This window comes from Bos mutus, chromosome 3 (genome assembly GCF_027580195.1).
Source record: "Bos mutus isolate GX-2022 chromosome 3, NWIPB_WYAK_1.1, whole genome shotgun sequence".
NCBI classification, from domain to species: Eukaryota; Metazoa; Chordata; class Mammalia; order Artiodactyla; family Bovidae; genus Bos; species Bos mutus.
Window position 1 is genome coordinate 64,406,709 of NC_091619.1, and position 19,308 is coordinate 64,426,016.

At 37.8% G+C, this 19,308-nt stretch overlaps 1 protein-coding gene across 4 annotated transcripts in view; it reads right to left on the reverse strand.

The window, feature by feature from the left end:
• Positions 1 to 8,432: 8,432 nt before the first annotated feature.
• The window catches only part of GIPC2 (GIPC PDZ domain containing family member 2), a 102,877-nt gene continuing 92,001 nt past the window's right edge, over positions 8,433 to 19,308 (reverse strand). For 2 of the 4 annotated variants that reach the window (XM_005904955.2, XM_070367808.1), the window contains exon 6: positions 8,434 to 12,242. In XM_005904955.2, coding sequence (XP_005905017.1) covers positions 12,097 to 12,242 — 146 coding nt within the window. In that variant the 3' untranslated portion in view covers positions 8,434 to 12,096. Of the gene's footprint in view, positions 12,243 to 19,308 lie in introns of all 4 variants that reach the window. The other 2 variants (XM_070367807.1, XR_011463689.1) reach the window with 2 other exon arrangements.

Below are 19,308 nucleotides of genomic sequence, written 5' to 3' on the forward strand. Positions count from 1 at the left end.
ACTATACTTCAGTAAAATAATTTTTTAAAAAACTCAACATCTACCTGAAAGTGTAACAACAACAATAATACATTTGTTAAATATTTACTCTGCTCCAGATAAAATGCTAAGTGCTTTAGGTATATACTCTAATCTAATCCTTAGTACAACCCCACAGCAAATAGGTATTATTATTCCCATTTAAGAGATGAGGAAATGGAATGTTGGAGAAGTAATTATCCAATCTGTAGGTTGTGGCCCTGGTCTAGCACTCAAGTCTGAATGACTCCAAGTCATTTCTTTAACCATTTTGCAATACGTCTCCCATTATGAGCCACTTTTCCCTACTGTTCCTTTTGATATGTTTATATATATTAATTATTTCTCTCACTTATTGCAGATGAAAGAATCTAACTGAAAAAGAAGGAAAAAGAATTTGACACTATTAGATATAAAAGGCTTTATCATCATGTACGAGGGATAGGTGTACAAAATTTCAGACTTTCCCCAAAATTGAAAATGTTATACATTTCTACAGCATTGCCTTGCCACAATGGAATTCTAAGCAAAGCTTGTTCTATGGTACATTAAATGATATAGCAATGATATTATCACTCAACTTGACATCTTATAGCCAAGAGATTTGCAGAAGCATGAATTTCTCAGTGTGTGGGTCATTTAAAATATTAATTATCTACAATTTTTAAAGCAAAAGTCAAAACACCTATTATGAGAATGGCCAAACTAGTATCACAACAATCAAATAGTCAGGGGTGGAATTATAGTAGCCACAAGTCAGTGACTAAAATAATTAGAGAATAAGCATTCAGTTAGATCAATTCTTAGCACAAATAAAGGAAAGTATCACTACCATTTAGCATCACTTGCATTAACAAAATCCAATTTGGAAAGTAAAAATGTAATTCATTGAGAAGATGCTTTGGCATGAACAACAGGGATGCAAGAAAGCCATTTGCTCATTTAGATCAATTAGGAGCATACTAGTTCCCTAATATGATTTGTCGGTACCCATTGCAATGAATCCCCAATAATAATGAAGTAAGCCTAAGAAAAGTCCACTTTTGTATAGGAACAAAGGATCTTTTTAAGGAAAAGTAAGAAAATTGCACCATTTGAATCACCAAACAAGTAAAATACAAACGAAACAAAAACACAGTGGACGGTAGCCCGCTCCCTGAGTCCCAGACTAAAAACAGCCCTGATGTCTCATATGACCAATGAGAAATACAGAAAAGGGTGTATACCAACAAGTTGCCTCCCACCACACACCTCAACAAGTAATCTATGAAGCTCACTTTTGCTTCATATCTTCAAAAAGAAAATCCTATAACGTACACAATGTTTTCTTAAGACAACAGGGTCTGCTTGGGTGGTATTATTTTATTCTATGTCCAATGTTTCACCAACTTTCACATAAATATCTGCAAAAGATGCTAGCTATTTCTAATTCACTAAAAAACTGGTTTTATTTAAAAGTAGAAGTGTGGTGGCACAGATAGTTTACCAATTTATATAAATACATTCTGGCTATCCAGAAAAACATCTACGTCTGCTTTATTGACTACACCAAAGCCTTTGACTGTGTGGATCACAGCAAACTGTGGAGAATTCTTCAAGAGATGGGAATACCATACCACCTTACCTGCCTCCTGACAAATCTGTATGCAGGTCAAGAAGTAACAGTTAGAACTGGACATGGAACAACAGACTGGTTCAAAACTGGGGAAAGAGTACATCAAGGCTGTATATTGTCATCCTGCTTATTTAACTTATATGCAGAGTACATCATGTGAAATGCCTGGCTGGATGAAGCACAAGCTGGAATCAAGATTGCCAGGAGAAATATCAATAATCTCAGATATGCAGAAGACAGCATCCTTATGGCAGAAAGGGAAGAAGAACTAAAGAGCCTCTTGATGAAAGTGAAAGAGGAGAGTGAAAAAGTTGGCTTAAAACTCAACATTCAGAAAACTAAGATCATGGCATCCAGTCCCATCACTTCACGGCAAATAGATGGAGAAACAATGGAAACAGTGACAGATTTTATTTTCTTGGGCTCCAAAATCACTGCAGATGGTGACTGCAGCCATGAAATTAAAAGACGCTTACTCCTTGGAAGAAAAGCTATGACCAAACTAGACAGCATATTAAAAAGCAGAGACATTACTTTGCCAGCAAAGGTCCATCTAGTCAAGACTATAGTTTTTCCAGTGGTCATGTATGGATGTGAGAGTTGGACTATAAAGAAAGCTGAGCGCAGAAGAATTGATGCTTTTGAACTGTGCTGTTGGAGAAGACTCTTGAGAGTCCCTTGGACTGCAAGGAGATCCAACCAGTCCATCCTAAAGGAGATTAGTCCTAGATGTTCATTGGAAGGACTGATGTTGAAGCTGAAACTCCAATACTTTGGCCACCTGATGTGGAGAGTTGACTCATCTGAAAAGACCCTGATGCTGGGAAAGATTGAGGGCAGGAGAAGGGGACAAAAGAGGATGAGATGGTTGGATGCCATCACCGACACAATGAACATGGGTTTGGGTGGACTCCAGAAGTTGGTGATGGACAGGGAGGCCTGGCATGCTGCGGTTCATGGGGTCGCAAAGAGCCAGACATGACTGAGCAACTGAACTATCATTAACCACCTAAGCATCCATGCTATTTCTGTAACCAATTACTAAACTCTAGGGATTATGAAATCCTTATAATCAAAACAACATAAAGACTTTGGATATTCAAAATAAAATCAATGCTTACAGCAGGGCTTTTCAGTAGGTCTAGTGAAGGGAAATTTTCTAGAAGCCACTGATTCCTGCCAACTTCCATTTGCTTTAATATCTCCATGACTGAGCGACTTCACTTTCACTTTTCACTTTTATGCATTAGAGAAGGAAATGGCAACCCACTCCAGTGTTCTTGCCTGGAGAATCCCAGGGACAGTGGAGCCTGGTGGGCTGCAGTCTATGGGGTTGCACTGAGTCAGACACGACTGAAGCGACTTAGCAGTAGCAGCAGCATTCTCTGTGAGCCTCTGTTGTACCATGACCAGTCATAAAACCCAAAGAAAACATTTTGAATTGATGGTGTTAATTTGTGATTCAACTGCTTCTTTTATGGGCAACTCTACCTCATACAGCAGCAGGAAATCATTCATACATACCCTGGACCTGAATTTACAGGTATGATCTGTAAGAAAGCCATTCTATATTATTATAATGAAAGGAAATTATTATAATTCCAACTCTAAACACTCTTGTTTCTAACAAATGCTCTTTAACGATAGTTGATGAATCTCTCAAGTAACATCAGGTGTTAATAGAGCTAATATACAACAAGAAGGAAATATCCTATGATGAGCGTAAAAGTCCTTGATGTACCTCAAATTTGTTGGTAAATTATTCAAATGAGAAAAATATCAGAGAGAACAAAAGCTAGTTCAAGTAATAACTATTGAAAGAGTAACATATGAATCAATGTCTGGCCAGAATTCTATCTCAATGGAAACAAGCTTTTTAGTGATGTGAATCATCCCCTTGATATTCAGTATGAAGTCCAACGAAGCTCAACTTGTTTTATTTATTCAGGCAAAGAACAAGTAAATTCACAATTAACTGTTTGCTTGAATCTTATTTAAAAGTTCTGAAGTCATGGATGAGGTTTTAACGTTTTAAATGTTCCTATTTAATTTTATGCTTGATATGAAACCGGCTGTAATTTTCACAGGATATTAACCATAATTACTTCTGCAGCATATCAGCACTCAATCATTTCTCTGCCTCTCGGGTCTAGAGGAATCTTGGTTGGTTCTGTAGAATTAGTCATCCCTCTGAATACTACCTGAAACTGCGTGATCTAATCCCCAAGAGTCAGAGGAGAAGCTATCTGGGTATCAAAGGCACTTTAGTTGTCAAGGGGCTATGCTTAGTGGGATCTCTGATGAGCTCAAAATCTGTAGACAAGTCAGAATGGATACAACGAAAGTATAACAAATACCTGATCTGCTATTCAGGTTCACATGGGGGAAGATAGACTCAAGGGAGAAGTCAAGGCAGGTAATGCCACATTCTGGACAGCCAAGGTAAATGTATTAAATTGCCTAGTGAATTCTGCCATATTGGACAAGGAGGTAGTGGAGAGTTTCTAGTTAATGAAATAAGCATTAGATCACCTGGAGGAATCTTTCTGGAAGCTAATTAATTTCTAAAGATTAAGCCAAGGTTATTAACAATGTTTATCAAGAAAATCAAAAAGAAGAACCACAGACTTACTCCTTGGACTTTTAGAATGATCACACTTGAAAATTCCACCTCTATCTCAGTCAGTGTAACTTCCCACTCAGAATTTCTTTCCACCTCATTTCAATAGGAATTAAATAAACATGTCCAAATTACAAATGAATATGTAACCCCCTGGAAGGAACATGATTGATTTAATTTTTAAATCACCACAGGTACAAATAGTCTTACTTTCAGTTTAATATTGAGGGAAGCCTCACAAATATTCCCTACTCATCAACTCAAAAGTTAATATGTTGAAATTGACTACTCATGTGTACAAAAGAACTGAGTAGGGAATATGTTCAGGGAATTTATAATCATCTCTATAAACTCACCCCTTTGGCATATAAATTAAGAATATGAGTCCACAAATAAGCCTTCTGAAACAATATAACTACCAATTCATTTCTCAGAACTCAAGTATCTTAGTCTTAAAATGGTTAATGATAAGATTCCATGCTCCATGAAACTTCAATTGCTAATGACATTTTCAAACAGTAAATGGCATGCAGTGTATCTGATAACAAGCTGTTGCTTTTTTTAATTTGTTGCATCCTATTAAAAACAAGTCTGAAGAACACAGCAGTCACTCCTTAATAGTTTACTGAAACATAAACAAATAATGACTCCAGAAGCAATATACCCAAAGCCCAAGTCAAAACAACTAAACCATGAAATCACTTCAACCCAAAGAAGCATTGAAGGATTTCTAAGGCCAGTCCTTTTTCTCCAAAAAATGGTCAGGACTTTCTTTCCTTAATCTTGTTTGTTTTTTTTTTCCAGTCAAACTAGCAAGAAATTATTATGCCAGTGACTATAAAAAATCTGGACTTATTATTAATACTAATATTTTTTAACCTAAAACTATTAAAATCCTTTAGCATATGGTTTCTAACCTAAAATCTGTTACTTTATACTTCTTGGCCTGACCTCTGTGTATCTGCTCCCTTACTCAGGCCAGTAAGAGCAGTTAACTAGGTCTATAAACCTTGTTCTCCTAGTTTTGATCCCCTCCACATCTTTCATCAGTTGAGTGATTCAGAACATTGCTCTGGTAAAGTATTAACAGGATCAATTTTGCAGAGAGTTCAGGACAAATTCAAAACTAGTTTCAAATACTGTCTTTGCCACTAACCAAAATATGTGCCCTAGAGCAAGTTAATTTTTTTGTACCTGTCTCTTTATCTTTAAAATGGGGATAATCTTGACCTACCTTGGAGGAGGCTGAGGATTCGGTGAGGTGATAACATTTCCTGCGGTTGGACACACAGTAGGCACTCAACATATATTTGTTGAAATTTCTCATCAATAATTACTTTTTTGTTGTTGTTTAGTTACTAAGTTGTGTCTAACTTTTGTGACTCCATGAACTGTAGCCCACCAGGCTTCTCTGTCCATGGAATTCTCCAGGCAAGAATACTGGAGTGGGTTGCTGTTTCCTTCTCCAGGGGATCTTCCCAACCCAGAGATCAAACCCACATCTCCTGCATTGGCAGGCAGATTCTTTACCACTGAACCACCAGGAAAGTCCAATTACTTTTTTAGTGCTTGATATATATCAGGCTCCATGATGAGTGCTGGGGGTAAAACTACGAGAACGACATAAACATTCCCACCCCGAAGAAGCTGATATTCAAATAGGAAATACAGAATAAAAGCAAATTAAGAAAATAATCACAAATAACAATGTGTTGTGATGGAAACAAAGGCTGAGATCAAGAATACAGAGAATAAAGGAAATGGAGAAAACCAAAAAAGACTTTTCCAAAGAACTGGCCTTTAACAACAGAAAGATGACAAGGACCAAGCTGTGCAAATAGGAGAAAGGATGTTCAAGGCAGAGAAAATAGCAAGTGAAAAAGATCTGAGAAAGGTAAGAGCACAGAGGTCAAAAGAAAGTTCAACATAAGCAGAGCACAGAGCTGAGGGAGTCAGTGGAGCAGGCAGCGCTTTAGAGGGCACAGTAAGGAGCTTGAAAAGGAGTTCTGCCATCCTATTAATATTTCATTTGCCAGTGTCTCAGCAGGGGGTCATGTGCTAGCTCAGGTCAGCCTCCCAAGTATAGAAGTAACCCCCCACATGTCACCAGGTGTTCAAGAGACCATTTCACTTTTCTAAAGCTTATGTGTAATTTTTAAAAAAGAGTCTGGTTCAACACATGCATACAGGGGCTACACAAGCATTCAGACAATAACAACAGGGTTTCCGGGGTGACAGTGATGGGCTGTAACTGGGTAGTAGTTACAGGTGTTCCCTTTTCTCAACCATTCATACACTTTCTGCATGTCCTACACGACATTTAAAAATAAAATTATTCTAGGGTTAAAAAAAAGATGGTTAAGTCTCAAAAACATAACATTAAATGAAAAACATCAGTTGCAAAAGGGCACAGTCAGTGTGATACAACTGGAGTTAATTGTAAGAACACAAAGAGCAATGCTACATGTTGTTTATGGTTATATACATATACATTAAATGTATGAAAACTGGAAAAAAGAGCCTGGAAATTGAGCCGTCAGAGTAATAAGCCAGATGTTCCAACTGATGAGGTAACACTCCTGCAGGACAACCAGCAATTCTGCTGACAGACAAAACCTTCGCTAAACACTGATGATAGAAACAAATACGGGGTGGGAGGAACTGGCTCTGTGAAGGCTGGTGCTCTCTGGTCAATGATTCAAGCTTCCTCACAGGTCTTGGGTGCTCAAACACCACTCCTCACTATGGGTCTGTCTCCCTGTGTGCCATGATGAAAGATCGGAAATCTTTCAAAGAATTTTGTTCCTGTCGGTGTAAACACTCCATCTAACCATAATGTGGCTGCAGGAAAACAAGGTCCCATCCTCCTCCGTTTGGGCCCCTAAGACCTGCCCTCTCTCTGCCCTTCACACACACGTGCACACACACACTTTAGCCCATAGCCTTTAGTCTACCCCTGTGAAATTTCCTCATTCCCCTCCCCGCTTTAGTCTGCACCTGTGAAAGTTCTTTGTCTTGCCTCTGTCCCCCTAGTTCTTTCACAGTAGACTCTGTGAAACTTTTAGTAGAAGCTGAGTCATCCAAAAAGTCGTGCCCCTTCCTTCAAAGAAAGAAGAGAGCTTCATGTCAAACCTTTTCAGAGAAGAAAAAAAATGAGGCACTGACACTTTCATTTTAAAGGAATCTGAACACTCATGTCCTGCAGTAAACCTCTTTAGAGCACATTCATTACCAGTTAGCAAAGAGCCTGCTGGAGCAACCACAGGGAAATGATAAAATGTGGATAAAATAGCCGGCAGTGACACTGGAAAGAAGTAGACATATTCAGTAAGTATTTTTTAGAATTGAAACGACTTGCTGCTGAATTTGACAAAGTAAAAGAGCAATGAGGTGAATTATGATGCCATTTCCTATTACAGAAAATTAAGGAAAGTAAGACTTTTAAGAAAAGTCTAATGTTTCATGCCAGACATGCTAAGGATTTGACACACTTGGTGGAGATGTCAAGGAAACAGTTGAATATCTGAGGGTAGAGCTCCAAAAGAGGCCCAACCTTCTGATTTGGGGGTTAAAAATATAATGATGTGTAAAGGCACAAGAACAGATGAGTCACCTAAGAAGAGGTAAAGTAGGGGATAGGCCCAAGGCCTGAGGAACACCATGGGTGGAGGTCAGGTTCCCTGGTAGCTCAGCTGGTAAAGAATCCACCTTCAATGCAGGAGACTCCAGTTTAATCCTTGGGTTGGGAAGATCTCCTGGCAAAGAGACAGGCTACCTACTCCAGTATTCTTGGGCTTCCCTGGTGGCTCAGATGGTAAAGAATCCACCTCCCATGCAGGAGACCTGGGTTCAATCCCTGGGTTGGCAAGATCCCCTGGAGGAAGGCATGGCAACCCACTCCAGTATTCTCCCCTGGAGAATCCTCATGGACATAGGAGCCTGGCGGGCTACAGTCCATGGGGTCACAAAGAGTCGGACACGACTGCACAACTAAGCACAGCACCACACATGCTAAAAACACAAAGGCCTAGACAATCACGTGTGTTATTCCCTTTATTTGGACAAAACTAAGGAGTCTGACATTTAAAACCCCAAATTTTTGTTGTTTTCGTCATAAAAACACTCATCACTTTTTTTCATTAAAAGCTTTTTATTTGAGTTCTATTTGAAATATAAGAAATATAAAGTTATGTTAGCTTTGCAAATAATTTATATTTGATCAATACATGAAATTTTATACATTGTAAGTAGAAATACAGCAAATATTGTTTTTAAACAATATCAAATATAATTTTAATTTCACATATTAATAGATTTCCAAGTTCAATCTCAAAAATACATCTTAAAGTGTAAGATATGATTTTTATAAAAGAGAAAAAAAATTTCTTTTCAAAAAAATAGAATATTTTACCTGTATATAGTCAATGCTGTACGCATGGCACAAACAGTTCAAAGTATAAAATGTTTACTTAAAACTATCCTTCAGAATTTTTTTATTTTTTTCTATAGCTTGAAAATATTTATGACTGTACATAAGTGTCATGGAGATGTAATGCCTCCAATGAAATAAAGATGTCATATTCAACTTTTGCTTGCCCTTCTAGCAGATAATAACCGTGAGTCATTTCTTGGAACTAGGTTTTCAGGTAACAGGTAGGGACAGGCTGTGCCACTGGTACACTTCACAATCTTAGAAACATTTTATAATCATGATAAATTACTCTGATAGCGCTTTCAACCTGTGTCAAGAAGATAATAAAAGTGCATTTTACACAAAGCACTAATACTTGGGACTGTGAGTTGAATAGCAGCTTCTATCTCCTTACTCACCCACAGCTTGAGTAAAATACTCACCTGTCCTTTTAATCTATTACTTCCTCCAGAATCACAGCATACTATTAGTATCCATATTTTTCAGCTGTATCACTGAGTGAAAGGGTAATCATATGATCATTCTTTTACATCTTTGGTGGATAATTGTGCTCTATTAGAAGAACCATTATTTTGAAAACACCATTTGCAGATGAAATTCATTTTGCTACTATGCTAGGGAGGCAATAACTGAAGGAAACAGGAAGGCCCTCTCTGGACTTGATGGAGGTCTAGCAACAACAACGAGCTAAATAAATGTGCCTCACTTGGAAAATGTCTACTTGTTAAAGGTGTGGGGGAATACTGCAAATTAAACATTATTTGGAAAAATTATCTCTATTTAGCTAAATATCTGTCACATTAGACTATTGGCTATAGCAGCTTCAAAAAGAGGTTAACTGATTAAATCTTTTATAATTGAATTCTTAAAGAGTTTCACATGGTATAATTATATAACGGTGTTTCTGAAACATCACAGAAACCCAAAATGTACTCATTTGTAATCATCAGAATGTGTAAACCTGGTCAGACCCAAGCTATGCTCAAGAACCCAAAGTTCAAACATCCTTTGATTTTTCTCCACGGGGGAAAGAAAAAATGGAGTGAGCTCTTAGTGGCCACTGAAAGGTGCTGTTTTGTGTGAAAGGAAAATAAGAATAAAATAAATAAAACAAGAATCAAAATTTTAAAAAGAATAAAACAATCATCCTCCACTATGAAAAAAAAGTTCTTTGAGAAAAAACAACAGAATTCTGAAAATGTTTAGTGGTTCCCAGAAACATGGCACAGTTCAAAAAATGTCCGTGTCATTGTAACAGTAGAAGGGTATCCCCATCTTGTAGACTGTAAGACCTGAAACCTGTTTTTTTAATGCACTGGGAATTTTACCAAAGGCACAAAAAAGAGAGATATTTTCAGGTAAGAGAACAAAATGACATAAAGAAACTGACCTTGTTATCAGTTTAGCAGTAGAGGTGAGAGAGAACATTTCAAGGCAAAAACCTATTACTAAGAAAGCACCTGTGCCCAGCTAAGACCCTTAATGATAAATGCTCATGTAATGTTAACAAGCAAGTTACCGTTGCAATTGTACATGATTGTCAGTACCTTACACATAAAAATTCTAGAGAAATCATGGTAAGGACAACCACTTTGTAAATACGGGATTCCATAAATCACAGGGAATTTGTACCAAGTGTCAACATTCATCCATATCCAAAAGGGAAAGAGAACCAGACAGCATCAATAATAAACAATGCCTCATCATTTCAGATTTAACATCTAGTGCCAAAAAATTTGTTTTGTTTAAACTGAAATATTTCTGTGAACCTCCTAAGTCATCCAATAACTTCCCTATCCCAAAAAATATCAGCTCTTTTATAGTATGTTCTTCTACAAGAAATGGTATTAAGAATTAACAGGTACGTGGGAACCTCCAAAAGAAATTCACTAAACAAGTAGCAACAAATTACTACAGCCTGAGCTGGATCCTATTTCCAAATGATGGGCAAGGGCAGTAAGACAATCCACTTCCTATAAACTATTTTTGTTTCATGTTAATGACAAACAGTTTCTGTGAAGGTTTCAGATCAATGAGACAAAGAATATCAAGCTTCAAAGAATTAAATGTATGTGAAAAAGAGGGTGGAAGGCAGTAAAACTGAAGTTGCACCAGAAAACAAGTTATCTAAGCATTAACCCAGCATGAAAAGGGAACTACTTCTGATTTCCTAGAATATACCTCACACAGGTTATTATTTCCGATTACTATGGCAGCATGCAGCATTTTCCATCTAACACTTTAGAAAAATGCTTGGTCACACCATGCTCTGCCTTATTAAATGATCTATGTTGAAACCATTCATTTCCATTTCCCTTACATCTGTAAAATGTCAAGTAACAGTGATAAGACAGTCATTTACCCTCAATTTTCTCAATAATGTAAGGTTTTAGAGAGAGTGCATTAGAACTCCAAAGTAATAGAACATATTTTTCTCAACTTTCCCTTCCTCCTGCATTTTCACTTGGGGGAAATCTATTCTGATAGCATCTCCTTAAAAGTTCAGGAGGCTTAAAAGTTTTGCTCTTTAACCACCCCCAAAAATGTCCTCAATCACAGCTATTTTCTGAGTAAACATCTTTCAAAAGAAAAGTTCTACAAAGACTATAAAAAACTTTCTCTGGAATGCTTATAAAGGGTAACATAAGAGTAGGTATGAGTGGAAAAGAAATAATGTTGTAAGAACTGCTTAAAAAAATTAAATATTAGTGTTTTCTAACCTATCTTCCTCTTTTTCACCTTCTTCTACACATGCAAACACATATACAACACAATAGATTTCAACAAGTTTAAGAATCAAGAAAGCAATTACAAAGAAGCAAAAAATAAAAGTTAATCAATCCTTGTTTTAATAAAGACAGAAAGTAGGCCATAGACTTTAACAGGCTGTAGGAATCTTCCTCCCCTTACTCAGCAGGTTTAAAAATACATATATGTTACTAGACATCTAGTAGGCATGATTCACATTTCATGTTCTGAACCCATCCTGTTAAAACTAGTATAACAAAATGAAGACTGTATGAGGCAAACTATACTGCAATCCCAGTTTTTACTGTGTTAAGATCTTGCAAAAAGAATTACAAAGCTATTGCAATCAACTTTTATGTGAAAAACAAAACACGGCTGTCAATGGGAAACAAAATTATCTATCTAGAAATATTCTCTAAAACTAACTTTTAAAAAGCTTTTGAATGAATATTAAAATTGGTTACATTTGAGGTAATTTATCTTAAGCATACTCCATATACAACTGCATTTAAAAAGTGCCCAAAAATCAAGACTATATTTCAAAAGAATGTATTCATACACATAAAACCAAGTCAGAGTCCATAACAGTGTCTGAAGGCAGATCTTACTTTTTTCTTAAGGAACAATGGTTCATTCTTCCAGAGTCGATCATTCGCATCATAATCATTCTTGTTTGGCATCACCAATGACTCCCCAAACATCAAAGACAAATTCATCTGGGAACGCAAAGTCTCCAAGAGTTTCATCAAGTGCCACAGCAAATTCATCTGGATTACCTTTGTCCTTTCCAGCTTCAAACATTGTAGTAGCTATCAAAAATAATTTTAAAAAATTAATGATACCTGAAACAACATCAGAGGACTGAGAAAAAGGGCAACAAGAAAAGCATTTTCTAAAAGTTACACAGATACATAATACATACTTCTAGCACAAAATAAGATGCTATCATCACATATCAAGTTAGCAAAGATGTTTTAAACCATCTATCCTCTGCACCCAGGTTTGCAGCTGCTACCCTGACCTCTCCTCTGTCTTGAAGTCCATCAGGTAGGAACTTCTGGTGTTCCTGTGGGTGGAGCAAGAGTTCCTAAAAGAAAACCCTGTGGCTAATCCAGACAGGAAACCCAGAGTACACCCTTCCCCACTTCCCCATAGTCACTAGCTCGTTCTGTCCCCTCTGCCAGTCCCCCACCCACAACTATAAAAAAGGACAAAGAATAACAGTTTGTAATGGAACAATCAAGCTGGCGAGAAGGGGGAGAAATCTGTCTACTCATGGAATTGAAGTAGCTCTTTTTGAGTCCATTTCCAGTTTGGGTTATAAAGTGAAGATGGTGCCCTGGTTCTGTTTTTCTAATGAGTTGCCTGGACATATCTTAAGTCTGGGAAACCAGCATCTTCAGCAGTAAACATTCCCATGAGACCTGTACCACCTGGCGGGGACCCCATAAGACAGCTGGCTTTTTGTAATTCCTCTAAAGCACTAGCTACGAGAAGAGACAGTGTGGATACGATTTGGGACTTGGGTGAAAATCTGCTGGGTAAAGGGAAATACCAAAGCCCAGCCTCTTTTTTTCCCCCAGGTTAATGTTTATATATGTATGCTGCTAAGTCGCTTCAGTCGTGTCTGACTCTGCGCGACCCCATAGACGGCAGCCCACTAGGCTTCTCTGTCCCTGGGATTCTCCAGGCAAGAATACTGGAGTGGGTTGCCATTTCCTTCTCCATTATATATGTGTGTGTATATATATATATATATATAGTTGTGCCGGATCTGTATTGCTGCACACAGACTTTCTGTAGTTGTGTAAGCAGGGGCTACTCTTCACTGTGGTGAGCAGGCTTCTCACTGCAGTGGCTTCTCTTGGTATAGAGCACAGGCTCTAGGCACACGGGTTTCAGTAGTGCAGCATCCAGGCTCAGTAGCTACGGCTCATGGGCTTAGTTGCTCTATGGCATGTGGAATCTTTCCAGACCGGAGATCACACTCATGTCCCCAGCACTGGCAGGCAGATTCTTTATCCGCTGTACCACCAGGGCAGTCCTCAGGTTAAGGTTAAACAAACCAAAGGTTGTATGATTTCTATGAATGAGCCAAGAGGTTGGGCCTTCCAATGAAAATCCACTAGATCTCTTAAGGACATTTAAGAACTGTTTCTCATCTCAAACATTTCAGTACTAACACGGGTAGGCTGGGGGAAGGGAAGAGATGTGGCCCATAGAGGAGCACCATGATCAGAGCAGAAGTGGGATGTGGTTGGGGTGACCTGGGGCAGGGGTCAAAGTCCTAATTAAGTAAAAAGGGCTTCCTCTTGGCTGGACAGCCTGATATAGGGTGGAGTCCAGGTGTGGGAAGGGGGAAATGGGGGAGGGGAGAGGAAGACAGCAGCCACAATGATGAGACATTGGTTATATACATGGGCACGGATCACATAACCATATAAACACTAAATAATGGGAACCAAGTTTTGTCACTGTGAGGGAAAGATTAACAGGAAAAAGGAGAAAACTAGAATGAACTCTGCTAAATTAGAATTGTAGAGATCAGTGAAATACGTATTTTTAGAGAGAGATGAAAAACTATAGAGGTAAAGACATGAACACACACATTCCCCAATCCACTGGGAGGGCCTGGGAGAAGTGACATCCCAATAGCAATGAGCAGACAAAACACCCAGATCTTGGTTGTTAAATATCATTCTCCCCTAAAAAGAATCAGAGTTCCTCAGAGAAATGGCTGATTCCAGGGCTAGAGTAGGCAAAGTACAATATGAACCAAGAATGTCTCCTCCAGAAACTAATGTCTCCCAAAAAATGGTGGGAACATGTGAAAAGACACAGAAATCAGAATGGAAGAATTCCCATTGACCCAATGAGGGACAATCTGAGCATCAGAATTAGTGATGGTCATAGATTATAATCCTATTGAACAAAACAGGAAACCAAGAATCCATAATGAAATGATTGGTTGATTGAAAAATAGATGGATGAAAGTTTGGTTGGTTGATTCACAAGGAACAGGATATTTACATAGCCTCAAAATATATCCTCACCAAATACTTATTATGAAGAGGATAACTTTACAGTGGAGAAGCTTAGCAGATACCACCTAAAGAAGTCATCAACATACCATCATAAACAGAACAAATCAAAGTCCTATGCCTCCAGGTAAGATATAATGAAAAGAACACAGCACTACATTTATGATATTTCTGCCAGAGGTGCAACCTGAATGCTATTATGAAAAAATAATCCAAAACTGAGGCGCATTCTACAAAATAACTGACTTGTACCCCCCAAAAGTGTGAAGGTCATAAAAATCAAGGCTGGGAAACTGTTCCAAATTGACACAAGGAAAAATAACACAGGATTTTGAACGTGCTCTTTTGCTGTAGTGAATATTAAGGTACTTGGTGAAATAAAAACAGGATATGATTAGATGTTAGTAATGTATCAATGTTAATTTCATGATTTGGATAGTTATGTTAGGGTTAGACAGCAGAATACCTTTGTTTATAGGAAATACACACTAAAGTATTTGGGGGCAATAGTATATTGTTCATTTATTCTCAAATGGTTCAAGAGAAAAAAATTTGTACTGTATAACATTTCTATGTTTTGAGATTGCCTCAAAAAATATTTTAAGCAACAAAAAGTGAGGGAAAATTGAATCTCTTCCCTTTATAATCCCCCTGTCTCTCACCTTGCCCCAGGCTTCAACCATGACCCCAAAGCTTCTCCATTTACCATTAACCTAGAAATACATACTTCAAAAGGGAAGGAGGTCCAGCTGCAGGCAGATCTGTTCCAACCCAAAGGCCTTGCCAAGTTTCTTAAAACTTTTGTGTATTTTTAATGTATGCCAAGGCTGGCCAGGATATAGTGAAGCAAACACTCAAATATACTGGTGTGGACCTTGGTATTAATAAATTTGGCTTTTGAAAAACAATTTGACAAGTATCTATCTTTTAAATGTTCACATCCTTTGATCTATTATTACTATTTCCACTTCTGAGAATCTGTATGTTTTCTTCCAGTTTTATTAAGATAAAATTGACATACATTCCTGTACAGGTTTAAGGTACCCAGCATAAAGATTTCACTTATACACATCATGAAATGATTACCACAATGAGTTTAGTAACATCCATCATCTCACATAGATACCAAAGAGTGTTTTTTCCTTTGTAATGAGAACTCTTAGGGTTTATCCTCTTAATTTTCATAAATATCCTAGGGCAGTGTTAACTATAGTCAGCATGTGTGCATTCCCAGTATTTATTTATCTTACAGCTCAAAGCTCGTATCTTTTAACTACCCTAAGCCAATTCTCCCTCCTCTTACCCTCCACCTCTGGTGGCCACAAATCTGATCTTTTTCCACGAGCTTAGTTTTTGGTGTTTGGTTTTGTCTTCAGATTCCACATAGAAGTGAGATCATACAGTGTTTTTCTTTCTCTGACTTATTTCACTTAGCATATCTTCAAGTCTCATCCATGTTGTCACAAATGGCAGGATTTCCTTTCTATGGCTGAATAATATTCCATTGTATACATACCTCAACTTCTTTATTCACCTGCCCATAGGTACTTAGGTTACTTCCTTAGTCTATTTTCTTAGACTGATGTGAATAATGCTGCTACAAACACAGGGTACAGATATCTCTTCAACACAGTATCTTCATTTTATTCACATAAGAGAATCTATACTTTTAAAAAAAAGTCTTAAAAATAGAAAAGAATTTAGCATTCATATTTTGTTTTAAAAAAACCTAAGATACAGAATCATTTTTTTATTTAATAAGACACAGGATCATGAAGTCACCTTTAGCTTGATGAAATAAATTACATGAACTATTTTGAAGTAATTTTAAACAATGTTTATAACTTTGCAATAACGTGAGGAAATGTTTTTGTTTTAATATTTACTGAAAAATAAGTACAAAAATTTTATATTACAATCACACTACATTTTTACAAAAATTTCTGCATAGCATGGGTAAAAAGAGAAGTGTACGTTAAAGCAAGCCTGTATGCGAGACAGCAAAAGAGACACAGATGTATAGAACAGTCTTTTGGACTCTGTGGGAGAGGGAGGGGGGGATGATTTGGGAGAATGGCATTAAAACAAGTATAATATCATATAAGAAATGAATCACCAGTCCAGGTTTGATGCAGGATACAGGAAGCTTGGAGCTGGTGCACTGGGATGACCCAGAGGGATGGTATGGGAAGGGAGGTAGGAGGGGGATTCAGGATGGGGAACACGTGTACACCCGTGGCAGATGCATGTTGGTGTATGGCAAAACCAATACAATATTGTAAAGCTAAAAAATAAAATGAAATAAAATAAAATAATAAAAAAATAAAAAAAAGAAAGACCCTTTGACAAAAAGAAGATGAAACCAGTTAATCTTAAATGAAATCAACCCTGAATACTCATTGGAAGGACTGATGCTGAAGCTGAAGCTCCAATACTTTGGCTACCTGATGCAAACAAGCCAACTCATTGGAAAAAACCCTGATGCTGGAAGAGTGAAGGCAGAAGGAGAAGAGAGCGACAGAGGATGAGATGGTTGGATGGCATCATCGATTCAATGGACATGTACTTGGGCAAACTCTGGGAGAAGGTGAGGGACAGGGAGGCCTAGTGTGCTGCAGTCCATGGGGTGGTGAAGAGTAGGATAAGACTTGGAGACTGAACAACAACAATCTTAATTATCTGCATTTTTGTTTAATTTTTAGTTGATAGCTCAAAATTCTGCTTGACATTTTCAAAATGTAGGTCTTGGGTTTGTTATTTTCCATCTTCTATCTCTAGAATAGTTTTTCATCTTAACTTTTGATATTTATCATAAACTCAAGTTATCATTTTTATGACCTTATGAATTAATAATACCAGCGCATTGTTTCCATCAACAAAATAACTATCCCATGTAAAGTAAATCTGTTATAAGTCTTAAACTTCAAGTGGATTCTTTAGACTTCTCCTGTCATATATTGAAAAGAGCCTAGCATTGTGCCTGGCATGTACTTCAATTTCAGTAAAAAATTAGATGAATAAAAAAAAAAAAACATGTATAATATCATATAAGAAACGAATCACCAGTCCAGGTTTGATGCAGGATACAGGAAGCTTGGGGCTGGTGCACTGGGATGACCTAGAGGGATGGTATGGGGAGGGAGGTGGGTGGGGGGTTCAGGATGGGGAACACGTGTACACCTGTGGCGGATGCATGTTGGTGTATGGCAAAACCAATACAATATTGTAAAGTAAAAAATAATAATAAAAAATTTTTTAATTAAAAAAATAAAATAAAGGGAAGAGAAAAAATAAATAAAATAAAAATATTGTTAGAATCTAGGCAATTGCTATGAAATACTATTTTAAAAGTCTTCTAACCATACTGTATGTTTGAAAATCACCATTATAAAATATTAGGGAGAGAGACCTCTACACACACAATGGAAGAAAATTTAAAATACAGTAGATAAATCCAAATTGGAGAGAAAGTTTTTTTTTTTTTTTTTTTTTAGCTATGGCCTATTTGATGCAGTAAAACTATATGCACTCGTGGGTACCAGCTGTATTTTAGAAATCATTTCCTATGCCACTGAGAAACACTCTAATGTCTACAAGGAATGCTGCTCTCGACAGTATCACAGTCAAGAAAGGAGGAAAGCAGCCCTCAGAGTGCATTTCCACACAGTGAGAGCCAGGTGCTCAGGAAACAGACTCGACATTCCCTGTGCACCTGCCTGGGTCCCTTCACTCCTCAGGTAGTCTTGCCTTGGGTCTTAACCACAACACTAGCTTCACCATGGCTGCTGCAGAGAAGTCCCGAAGCTTTGCTCCATCTCTGACTTCTCTCACAAGTTTACAATATTCCTTTCTGAATAAGGGGTACACAAGTCTTCTAGTTGTGTTCTGTTAGCATCTCAGCCAGCATGTCAAGGAACCAAATGACTTCTCTCGGAATGAACTGCTACTCCTCCTGTTGCTACCAGTGTCATTAACACTGCAATCATTCTCCCTATTACCTTTCTCTTCTTGCCTGTGTACCAAACACTGCCTCCCCTTGATTCTATTTCAGCAACCTCTCTAATCTTCACTCCATCCTCACTGCCACCATACTATTTCCTTTTACGCTATATATACATATATAGCATATATTATATACGTGTATATATATAATACACACACACACACAATGAAGGCTTGTTTTGTTCCAGGCTGTGGGCTAAGGATTCAGCAAATAAAAATCTTCTTTTACCCTTGTGACAATCCTAAAAGGTAGATGTCACCATCGCTTCCCATCACAGTTTTCTGTTGCTGCTCAGTAAACCACCCCCAACCTTTGTGGCTCACAGTTCTGCAGGTTGACTGTGCTCAGCTGGGTGGTCCTCCCTTGGGGTCTCTCATGTTGTTGCAGTCAACACCAGGAGTTGGAGTCATATGAAGCCTCATCCGGCTTCTTCACTGACATGTCTGCATCTCAGCTGGAATGACTGGAACAGCTGGGGACTGATGAGCATCTCTCTACCCTACCTTTTGTTGAGGTTATACCATGCTATTTCTTTAATCTCTGGGTCTAGTCACAAACCACCTCTCAGAGGCACATTAGATTTCTCTTCCTAAAGGACAGCTCTGATCCTTATAGGTAATAAGACGAAAGGACCAGGAAGCTCCTCTCCACCTCTGGACTGTGTCATTCACATATATGAAAATATTCCTTTGGTCACAGGTACAATCTTAAAAACTCTACACCCTAGTCTTGCACTCTGAAGTACCCCCACCTCCCAAATGGCTTACTCCTTTGCACTAATGCTGTACCTTAGAAATCTGACAACTCAAAAAAACCATCTTTCCTCTCCTT